We start from the raw sequence: 12359 nt of genomic DNA on the forward strand, positions 1-12359 counted from the left end.
CAGCAGGAGAAGATAGATAAAGGGGTAAATGAATACAGAGAGACACCAACAGAGAGAGATGAAGGGGTGAATGAACATAGAGATAGATAGACAAAGGTGCAACTTGGTACAGTGATAAAGAGAGATACTAACAGAAGGTAATGCAATGAGGTGTAATTGACTACAATGAGTGATGCAGAGAGACACAGCAGAGCGATATTAGTTAAGATGTAACTGAGTATAACTAATGACACAAGGAGACACCAGTAAGGGGTGATTGATAAAGATGGGACTGAGTATATTCTGAGTTATTTCGTCTTTTGGTAATGATGGAAAGTACATGAGGGCAGAATATTTAATGGACAGTCCATCGAATATCACCTGTTTTATATTATTGTGTAAAGTTAAAAATACCCTGACTGACTTCAGTGGGAAACACAATCGGACAGTGTGTTAAATTTGATCCCTTTTCAGTATTGTTGACGGTGAATTTTCACAAAGCAAGATTTTAGTTTTTCAACTTGATTCTGCATTGTTAAATGGCCATTGTGGATCTGCCACTGCTTAACTCTAGAGGGAGGGTTCCGATGAGAGGAAATTTGGAAAGTTTAAGCAAAAGGACAAGATAACAGTACAGGGTAGCGATACGGGTTATAATAACAAGAGTGTGGCAGGAAGAGACGTAGCATACAAATATAAGAGTGCACCAGCAAATAGGGTCAGAGTAGGGAAAAATGGTAAAAAGACAGAGATAGAGGCTGTTTATTTGAGTGCATGCAGTATTCATAACAAGATAGGTGAATTGATGGCACAAATGAAAAGAAATGGGTATGATATGATAGCCATTACAGAGACTTGGTTGCAAGGTGACCAAGGCTGAGAACTGAATATTCAAGGGTATTTGACATTTCAAAAGGATAGGAAGAAAGGAAAAGGAGGTGGGGTAGTTCTGTTAATAAAGGATGAGATGTGCACGGTAGTGAGAAATGATCTTGTCTCAGAAGCTCAAGATGTAGAATCTGTTTGGGTGGAGATTTTTAAAAAAAGCAAGGTAAAGAAGTCTCTGGTGGAATTAGTTTATTGACTCCCTAACAATAGCTACACTATAGGACAGATTATAAATCAAGAAATACTGGGGTCTTATAAGAAAGGTACTGCAGTAATCATGGGACAGTTTCTTAAAACAATACATTGTGGAACTGACAATGGAACAGGCTTTTTTAGACTTGGCAATATGTAATGAGACAGGATTAGTTAATGATTTTACAGTAAAAGATCATCTCAGAAAGAGTGATCATAACATGATAGAATTTCACATTCAGTTTGAGCATGCGAAACTTCAGTCTGAAACTAGTGTCTTAAACTTAAATAAAGACAATTACAAAGGTATGAAGACAGAGTTGGCTGCAGTGAACTTGGATAATAAGTTCAAACCTAGGATGATAGATAGCAGTGGCAGACATTTAAGGAGATATTTCATAACTCTGAACAAGGAAATATTCCATTGAGAAAAAAAGACGATGAGAAGAATCAACCATCTGTAGCCAATTAAGGAAGTTAAGGATGGGATAGAATTGAAAGAAAAGGCATACAATTCTGCAAAGATTAGTGGTAGGCCAGAAGATTGGGAAAACTCTAGAAACCAGCAAAGGAGGACTAAAAATAATAAAGAGGGAGAAACTAGAGTATGAGAGTAAACTAGCAGGAAATATAAAAGCAGACAGCAAGTACTTCTACAAGTAGATAAAAAGGAAGAGAGTAGATATGGTAACATTGGTGCCTTAGAGGATGAGATTAGGGAATTAATAATGGGAAACAAGGAAATGGCAGAGACTTTGAACAAATATTGTGTATCTGTCTTCACAATGTAAGATGCTAAAAACATCCCAATAATAGTATAAAATAAGGGGCAAAAGTGAGGACAGGACATAAAACCATCACTATCACTAGAGCCAAAGTACTAGGAAAACTAATGAGACTAAAGGTTGACATCGTCTGGACCCGAGGGCCTGCATCTGAGAGTCTGAAAGAAGTGGCTGCAGAGATAGTGGATGCATTGGTTGTAATCTTCCAAAATTCCCTAGATTCTGGACAGGTCTCAGCAGATTGGAAAACCGCAAATGTAACACCTCTATTCAAGAAGGGTGGCGGGGGGCGGGGTTGTGGGGGGGGGGTGGGGTGGGGGGCGGGAGAACAGAAAGCAGGACAGAATAGGACAGTTAGCCAAACATCTGACATTGAGAAAGTATCGGAATCCATCATTAACAGAGTAGTAGCAGGACATTTAGAAAATCATAATACAATCAATCATGGTTTTCTGAAAGGAAAATCATGTTTGACAAACGTATTAGTGTTCTTTGAGGATGTAATGAGCAGGGTGATAAAGGGAAACTAGTAGATGTCATGTATTTGGTTTTCCAAAAAGCATTCAATAAGGTGCCACATAAAAGGTGGCATACAAGACAAGAACTCATGGTGTTGGAGGTAATATATCAGCATGGATAGGGGATTGGCTAACTAACAGGAAACAGAGTCACGATAAATGGGGCATTTTCAGATTGGTAAACTGTAACTAGAGTGATGCCAAAGGGATCAGTGCTGGGGCCTCAACTATTTACAATCTATATTAAATCTGATTAGCACAAATATTACAGGGGACAAATTCCCCGAATGTGTACGAGATGGTTTTCTAGAACAGTATGTTGAGAAACCAACTAGAGAATGGATTATTTTATATCTAGTATTGTGCAGTGAGAAAGGGCTAATTAATAATCTTGTTGTAAAGGAGCCTTTAGGGAAGAGTAACCATAATATGATAGAATTTTGCATTAAGTTTGAAAGTGATATAGTTCAATCTGAAACTATGGTCTTAAATCTAAACAAAGGAAACTATAGAGGTATGATGGGCAAGTTGGCTGTGATAGATTGTGAAATTACATTAAAAGGTATGACAGTAGACAGGCAATGGCTAGCATTGAAAGTATTAATACATGGTTTACAACAAATGTACATTCCTTTGATGCACAAAAGCTTCTGTAGGTATACAAAAAGAAAAAAAGATTAGAAAAGACAAATATGGGCCCATTACAGGCAGAGACAGGAGAATTTATAATGGGGAATAAGGAAATGGCAAATAAACTGAACAAATATGTTGTGTCAATCTTTACAGAGGAAGATACAAAACAACTCCTAGAAATTTGAGACAACCAAGGGACCAGTGAGATAGTAGATGGTACACACTGCTGCAACTGTGCATCTGTGGTGGAGGGCATGAATGTTGAAGGTTGTGGATGGGGTGCCAATCAAATGGGCTGCTTTGTCCCGGATGGTGTCGAGCTTCTTGAGTGTTGTTGGATCGTATCCAGACAAGTGGAGAGTATTCCCTCGCATACCTGACTTGTGCCTTGTAGATGGTGAACAGGTACTGGGGAGACAGGAGGTGAGTTATTCACTGCAGAATTCCCAGCCTCTCACCTGCTCTTGTAGCCACAGCATTTATGTGGCTGGTCCAGTTCAGTTTCTGGTCAATGGTGACCCCCACGATGTTGGTAATGGGGGACTCAGCCATGCCATTGATCGTCAAGGGGAGATGGTTAGATTCTCTCTTATTTGAGGTGGTCATTGTCATGCAATTGTGCGGCACGAATATTACTTGACACTTATTAGCCCAAGCCTGGATGTTGTCCAGGTCTTGCAGCGTTTGGACATGGGCTGCTTTAGTATCTGAGGAGTTGCGAGTGGTGCTCAACATTGTGCAATCATCAGCGAACATCCCCACTTCTGACCTTATGATGGACAGAAGGTCATTGATGAAGCAGATGAAGATGGTTGTGCCTAGGACACTACCCTGAGGAACTCCTGCAGTGATGTCCTGGAGCTGAGATGATTGACCTCCAACAACCACAACCATCTTCTTTGCGCTAGTTATGATTCCAACTAGGGGAGAATTTTCCCCCTTGATTCCAATTGACTTCAGTCTTGCCAGGGCTTGTTGATGCCATGCTTGGTCAAATCTGCCTTGATGTCAAGGGCAGTTATTCTCACCTCACCTCTGGAGTTCAGCTCTTTTGTCCATGTTTGGACGAAGGATGTAATGAGGTCAGGAGCTGAGTGGCCCTGGCGGATCCTAAACTGAGCATCAATGAGCAGGTTATTGATAAGTAAGTGCCACATGATAGCACTGTTGACAACGCCTGCCATCACATTGCTGATGATAGGGAGTAGACTGATAGGGTAGTAATTGGCCGGGTTGGATTTGTCCTGCTTTTTGTGCACAGGACATGTCCAGGCAATTTTCCACATTGCTGGGTTGATGCCAGTATTGTAGCTGTACAGGAACAGCTTGGCTGGGGGCGCGGCTAGTTCTGGAGCACAGGTCTTCAGTGCTATTGCTGGAATGTTGTCAGTGCCATTGCCTTTGCAGTATCCAGTGCCTTCAGCCATTTCTTAATATCACATGGAGTGAATCAGATTGGCTGAAGACTGGCATCTGTGATGCTGGGGACCTCAGGAGGAGGCCGAGATGGATCATCCACTCACCACTTCTGGCTCTAGACAGTTCCAAATGTCTCAGCCTTGTCTTTGCACTGATGATTAATGGGACAGAACGTTGGTAAATCACCTGGACCTGATGATCTACAGCCTAGAATGTTGAAAGAGGTAGATATAGAGATAGTAGATGCAATGGTGGTCATATTCCAAAATTTAATAGATTCTGGAATGGTTCCTGCAGATTTGAAGGTAGCAAATGTAGCCCCATTATTTAAGAAAGGAGGAAGAGAGAAAACGGGGAACTACAGACCTGTTTGCCTGACATCAGCAGTCGGGAAAATTCTAAAATCTGTTATACATGATGTGATAACTGAATGCTTAGAAAATAATAGTAGGATTGGGCAAGGTCAGCATGGATTTATGAAAGGGAAATCATGTTTGAAAAAACGTTTAGAGTTTTTTGAGGATGTAACAAGCAGAACAGATAAGGGGAAACCAGTGGATGTGGTGTATTTGGATTTTCAGAAGGCTTTTGATAAAGTCCCATTGAAGAGGTTAGTAAACAAAATTGGAGCACGTGGGATTGGGGGTAATATATTTGCATGGATTGAGAATTGATTAACAAGCAGAAAACAGAGAATAGGAATAAAAGGTCATTCTCAGTTTGTCAGGCTGTGACTAGTGGGGTACTGCAAGGATCAGTGCTTCGGCACCAGCTATTCACAATCTATATCAATGACTTGAATATGGGGACCAAATGTAATATTGCCGCGTTTGCTGATGGCACAAACCTAGGTGGGAATGTGAGTTGTGAGGAGGATGCAAAGAGGCTTCATGGGGATTTAGACAGGCTGAGTGAGTTTGCAAGAACATGCCAGAGGGAATATAATGTGGAAAAATGAGAAGTTATCCACTTTGGTAGTAAAAACAGAAATGCAGATTATTTCTTAAATGGTAAGAGATTGGGAAGTGTTGATGTCCAAAGGGAGCTGGGTGTCCTTGTTCATGAATTACTGAAAGCTAAGATGTAGGCACAACAAGCAATTGGGAAGGCAAATCGTATGTTGGCCTTTATTGCAAGAGGATTTAAGTACAAGATTAAAGATGTCTTGCTGCGATGAGACTGCACCTGGAGTATTGTGTACAGCTTTGGTCTCCTTACCCAAGGAATGATATACTTGCCAGAGAGGGAGTGCAACAAAATTTCAGCAGCCTGATTCCTGGGATGCGGGATTGTCCTGTGAGGAGAGATTGAGGAGGTTGGGTCTGTATTCTCTAGAATTTAGAAGAATGAGAGGTGATCCCGTTGAAACATATAAAATTCTTACAGGGCTAGACAGGGTAGATGCAGGAAGGATGTTTCCCGTGGCTGGGGAGTCTAGAACCAGGGGACACAGTCTCAGAATAAGGGGCAGGTCATTTAGGACTGAGAAGGAATTTCTTCACTCAGAATCATTGGAATTCTCTACCCCAGAGGGCAGTGGAGGCTCAGTCATTGAGAATGTTCAAGATAGACATTAATAGATTTCTAGATATTAAAGGCATCAAGGGATATGGGTACAGTGTGGGAAAATGGCATTGAGGTAGACGATCAGCCATGATCTAGTCAAATTGCAAATCAAGGGGCTGAATGGCCTACTCCTGCTCCTGTTTCCTATGTTCCGAATACAGTAGATAAATACAAAAAGTTAGCAGGTAGGTACAGCAAGTAATTAGGAAGGCAAATGGAATGTTGGCCTTTATTGCAAGGGGGATGGAGTGTAGAAGTGGGGAAGTCTTGCTACTACTGTAGTAGGTGTTGGTGAGAGTGCACCTAGAGTACTGCATACAGTTTTGGTCTCCTTATTTAAGGAGGGATATACATGCATTGGAAGCAGTTCAGAGGAGGTTTACTAGGTTGACTCCTGGGATGAAGGGGTTTTCTTATGAATAAAGGTTGAGCAGGTTGGACCAATAATCATTGCAGCTTAGAAGAATGAGAGGTGATCTTATTGAAATATGTAAGATTCTGAGGGGCTTGACAGGGTAGATGCTGAGAGGATATTTCCTCTCGTGGGGAATCTAGAACTATAGGGCACAGTTTCAGAATGAGGGATCTCCCATTTAAGACAAAAATGATGAGGAATTTTTTCTCTTAGAGAGTTGTTAATCTTTGAAATTCTCTACTTGACAGATCAGTGGAGGCGGGGTCATTGAATATATTCAAGGCAGAGTCAGACAGATTTTTGATCTACAAGGGAGTCAAGGATTACTGGGAGATGGTGGGCAGCACGGTGGGGGTGGGGGGGGGTGGGTTGATGGTGGCAGGCGGAAATTGGAATTGATGCCACAATCAGATCAGCCATGATCTTATTGAATGGAGGACCAGACTCGAGGTGCCATATGGCCTACTCCTGCTCCTATCTCTTCTGTTCTTACATTCTCTCAGAGTAACCTGGCAAACTCTAGTGTAAGTGTCGGATACCACTAATACCAGAGTAACACAGTTAGCTCTAGTGTAAGTAATCACTTTGTAGTAGAGAACTTGAACCTTTCTGAGAAAAAGAGACATGCTGTTGAAGCTTTTCATCTTGCGCTCATCAGGATATATGAAAGAATGCCAAATTGCAAGGGAGCAACAATTAAAACTGCAGGAGAAAAGGGTGCTGATTGGTTGACAAGTCGAATCTGATTGGTTGAGGTGTTGTCATGGAGAATGTAGCAGGGAACTATTGTCCCCCACACTTCAGTTTAATTCAAAAAATTAAAAATGAGAGGTGATCTCCAGCACCTGGACATGTTCCTTTTACCTGCAGAGGACTGATCTCTGTGTATGAATGTATGTAGCTTCTAGCTAGCGTAAATTGTGAACCCGAATGATAATCTTAAATTGGTTGTTAGTGTAATTCTTAACACACTCGGGATTGTTCAGTAAGTGCTGTCCAAATGCGGAATCACACCTAACATTAGACCCCATGTTCTGAGTTTTGCAAGTACGTGCTGGTTGGGTATGTTCCATACTCTGCCTATTGCGAACAGCCGAAGGACGTGCTGTTTGAGGAGGAGATCTGCCTCCAGTAGTCCTATATGAATAGAGGCAGCACCAGTCATTGGGATGTAAGGCCTACTTACCTGGCATCACACAGGTATTGGAATTCATATACCACATTACTCATTTGTGTGGTTGGCAGAACATCGTTTTGGCTTGATGGCAACATCCTGTTGGTGGAAAATACCACTTGTGTTGCTACTGCATAGTAGCAGTATGAAATGGCTTGCTTCACCTGTTGCTCGAATTTTTGAGATACCTTACTCTTCCAGGGTAGACTGGACACTTTTCAGGTGCAAAAGTGGTGGCCTTAGGCCCATTTGTGAGTATGCACGTTACACAACGAGCAGTGATCTGATCGGGATAGCCATTATTCCACAGGTTAGCTTGCATGCGCCTTCACTATGCAAAATAGCTGCCCGCCATGTAATCGTGGTGGAGCAGATGCCAATGAGATGGACATGAACTGAACTCTATTTCAGGCAGCGGTGCGTTCATTAAATTCAGCCCAATGGGTTAAAACAGCTTTCTGCTGAACAGAGATGCTTTGTGAATCAGGCCTAAGGCAAGGAAGAGGAATTGAAGGAATTCAGTAGGGTTATTCATCCATGCATCCAGAGGCGCACAGTCACCTCTAGTGTAAGTGTAGGGGTACCACTAGTACCAATGAAATATACTCACCTGTGATACTGAAATTCTGGGGTCATCACCAGTGTTTCAGGTTTACATTTGCCGCTTGTTCTGGGGGAGTTGGGGCACTCAGAGTGAGTTCAGGACAGGGTCAGGAGGATGGTTATGAGGAGGAGATTTGCCTCCAGTAGTCCTGTATGAATAGAGGCAGCTCCAATACTGGCAGATTTCATTTTCCATTTGTAAAGAATTGTTTCATTGTTAGTGTTTTTTCAAACATTTTCCCTTATTGCGAAATATCAGGCAAAAAATAAACAATTTCATTGAGTCTATTTGTGAAATGACTGTTGTTCATGCTACTGATGATGCAACCAGACTGACTCCCTGGAGGATGGATGTGTGCAGAAATATAAAGTTCCCTTCCTGTGCCTCAGCCCCATGCACTAGTCAAATGCTTTCAGCTTGGATAGAATTCATCGATTCTCACAGAAAATGGGGCAACTAACTATTCTGCTGGTAAAAGAGATTTACTACCCTATTCTCACAGTTATTGGTGTCCCCGGTGAGTTATTGTAACCTACTTGTTATTAATCAGTATTTACGGTCTCCTTGTTCTTACTGCTTGTTTGATGAGGTAAAGTGTTTCCTGGATGGCAGTGTCATACAGTCAATAGTTGCCAGATACCAACTTCTGAACTGCTTGTCCACACTTTCCATGTTCATAAGAGCACAAGAATTAGGAGCAGAAGTGGACCATATGGCCCATCAAGCCTGCTCCGTCATTCAATACGATCATGGCTGATCTTGGGCTTCAATTCCACCATCCTGCTCACACCCCATATCCCTTGATTCCCTGTGAGACCAAAAATTTATCTATCCCAGCCTTAAATGTATTTAATCTGAAGCATCCACAACCATCTGGGGTAGGGAATTCCTAAGATTCACAACCCTTTGAGTGTAGCAATATCTGCTCATCTCAGTCCTGAATGATTGACCCCTTATCCTGAGACTGTGCCCCTGCGTTCTAGATTCCCTGACCAGTGGAAACAATCTCTCAACTTTTACCATATCAAGCACTTTCAGAATCTTGTATGTCTCAATTAGATTACCTCTCATTCTTCTAAACTCCAGAGAATATTGGCCCAATTTACTTAGCCTCTCATCTTAGGACAACCCCCTCATCCCAGGGACCAATTTTGTAAATCTTTGCTGCACCGCCTCCAATGCAAGTTCATTCTTTCTTAAATGTGGAGACAAAAGAGCACACAGTATTTCGGGTGCGGTCTCACCAAAGCCTTTAACTCGGTAATCTCATTTATGTTAGATTGTTTTTTAAACCTTGAACACAAGGATTTTTGTGCATTTCTGGACTATCTTGTCATCTCATGCAGAATTAAAGCTGAAGCAGTTTATTAAAATGTGTGGGTAGGTTTCCTATATATAGCTTCAATGCTAATCCTGTTTCACACTGCTTCATGTTGACAATCACTCAGAACGAGTAAAAAGCTCCCAACCAGTATCTTCATATATTCATTAGATAGTGGTACTTATGTCCTCTCCTCCCTCTTTCTGACAGTGAACTTAATGACGATTCTGATTCTCTCCAGAGGAAACTGCAGCCTTTCCAAATGCATCTCTATCTACATGGTGGCCATGGCAACATCAGATCTGCTGGTCTTGATCATCAATGTAATGGTGTATTATATTTTCAGTTATCATTTTCCACTTTCATTCCTGTTCCGCACTCCCGTGTGTAAGTTTATTCTATACATGACTGTTATCACCCTTGATTTGTCTGTTTGGTTCACCGTCTCCTTCACATTTGACCGTTTCATAATTATCTGCTACCAGAAGTTTAAAGCAAAGTACTGCACTGAGAAAACTGCGTCTGTGGTTATAGCAATCATTTCCATCATGATCTTTATAAAGAACATCCCTACATTGTTTGCATATGAATCTGAACAGATAATTAACAAATTACAGTGGGGCTGTCAATCAAGTCTTGCTTTTTTTTCATCACCTTTTGGTGTCGTGTGCATCTTGTTTCACAGCATCTGGCGTATTTGGCTTCCTTTTGCTTTAATTCTCTTGTTTAACTCTTTGACAGTCAGACATGTTTTAGTGGCCAGTAGAGGACGCAGGGGACTCCGGGGTCACAGCAGTGAGAATCAGAGTGATCCAGAGATGGAGAACCGAAGGAAATCCATAATTTTACTCTTCACTATATCGGGCAGTTTTATACTGTTGTGGCTGACAGCCAACATGAGCTTTGTAATTACAAGAGTGACAAACACAACTTACTATCGAGGAGACCGCACAGACCCTGCATATATCGCCACTGAAACTGGAGCTATGCTGAAACTTTTGAGTTCCTGCACAAACACGTGTATTTATGCAGCTACCCAGAGAAAATTCAGGGAAGAGCTAAAGAGGTTGCTGAAATCTCCCTGGACACTGATTGAAAGATTGGTTAAAAATGAAACCAAAACAATCTAGAGCTCACTTTGGGACATTAGAAATCAATTTCAGCTTCTATTTTTAGCTTAGTCTCTGATTCTCTCATTGTGGCCAGCAATTTCTCTGAGATAAAATCACAGCTATGTGATTAAATTTGGTCTGATTTGTGGCTTTTTTGCCCTCCTTGACCACAGGCTTCTCCAGTTTATTGACTGAGTGACTCCTGCCAAATAAAAACATTCCCTCTTGAGTGTGGAAAGTGTAAGTGATGAAGTGAACTTTAATAGTGGAATAGAATATATGATCAATGTGTTTATTATCTGATAGTGTGAGGACTATAATTCAATCTACCATAATTTGACAGGAAAAGTCTCCAGTTTTAGGGAAAGATTCAGTTCTTGAGAACTCCTGGTGACGTTACATTTTCTCGGAGGTTTGATGGACATGTTGTTCGGACTGATTTCAGGTGCAAAGGCCACTTCAGCCCTTCTCCTGGGAACAAGGAGCAGAGCGGTTGTCTCGCTCTCAGTGTTGGGATGTTTCACCACTTTTTGAATATGAACTATCATTTTCACTCACTACTTTCAGGGGTCTCGATGAATGAGGACTAGATGAAGGCTGTCCAGGAACATTAAAGTAATGTTGTCATTTGTTGCTTCTAAATGTGTCGTGGGGATGGCTGTTAATCTAAAGCAATGACTCAGTGAAACTGGGGAAACAGTGTAAAAACTTAGTACTGATAATAACAGTAATAATCGGGACATTAGAGACACCAATCTGCTAGTAATACTGCCAGATATTGAGATGGAATAATCCACTGTGTGCCCTGGTGCAGAGAGATAACCTGTAATATCCCCTCCGCTTTTACCAGCTGGTGTTGGACCGGAAACCCCGGTGCAAGGCTGTATATTCAGTGTATTCAGAGCTCGATGCCATGTACAATTACTTCCAGGTATCGAATCGAATGGATCTCCTCACTCACCTGTATCGCTGCTTTGAGAAATGCAAAGCATCATCCAGCACCACTGGGTGTGATGCAATATAGATATAATAGGCTTGATTAAGTAGAATGCGGAAATAGTGTATTATGCCTTTAGAGTTAAAGTTTGAATAAATGGTTAGTTTTCAGAGATCACTGTAGTTCCCCTTTAAATGGTAGAGTTAAATATTTCAAGGTCCTGTTAGAATAGAATCTCTGTTCTCAGGGACTTGGAAGATAAACATACATTAAAATATCCTGTCAGTAAGAGGTAGCAACAAACTTAATTGGTTTGTTCAGACAGGTTGGCTCTGGAGGTTGCTGTGGGTACCATGGAAAGGGCAATTAACAATAAATGAGAATCTACTCACAGGAACAATAGAGGTCAAGTAAACACAATTATAAACATTTTGACCAGATAAAAGCTTGCAACTTCAAATTCCAAGAAAACATTAAGTGAAAATGGTAATTAAAGATATGGATTTTCAAAGGAACACAGGAAGGTCACATCTAATGCAAAAGCCATATGACACCTTAGAAATAGTATAAAAATGTTTTTGAAGCAAACATTTAGGGGTGTTGTATCTTCAAACAACACTTCTCATCCCATGCCTTATTTGGGGATTTAAGGTACAAGTTTACTTTAAATTTTGATGGCTATTCTGGATATTCTAAGATAATTTTGTTGTAACATTAGCAAGTTTAAACTTTTGGATTCTATGTTGAAAATAAGAATATGTGTTACATCTCTCAGTAATAATTGATATTATGATGTACTTATCCACTTAAGAACTT

At 41.1% G+C, this 12359-nt stretch overlaps 1 protein-coding gene across 1 annotated transcript; it reads left to right on the forward strand.

Moving 5' to 3' along the window:
* The first annotated feature begins 8620 nt into the window (after positions 1–8620).
* On the forward strand, positions 8621–10624 carry LOC137366844 (probable G-protein coupled receptor 139). Its single transcript, XM_068028438.1, has 2 exons — positions 8621–8690; positions 9705–10624. The coding sequence occupies exons 1-2, from the start codon at positions 8621–8623 to the stop codon at positions 10622–10624; spliced, it is 990 nt and encodes a 329-aa protein (XP_067884539.1).
* Positions 10625–12359: the final 1735 nt, after the last annotated feature.

Source organism: Heterodontus francisci, chromosome 3 (genome assembly GCF_036365525.1).
Source record: "Heterodontus francisci isolate sHetFra1 chromosome 3, sHetFra1.hap1, whole genome shotgun sequence".
NCBI classification, from domain to species: Eukaryota; Metazoa; Chordata; class Chondrichthyes; order Heterodontiformes; family Heterodontidae; genus Heterodontus; species Heterodontus francisci.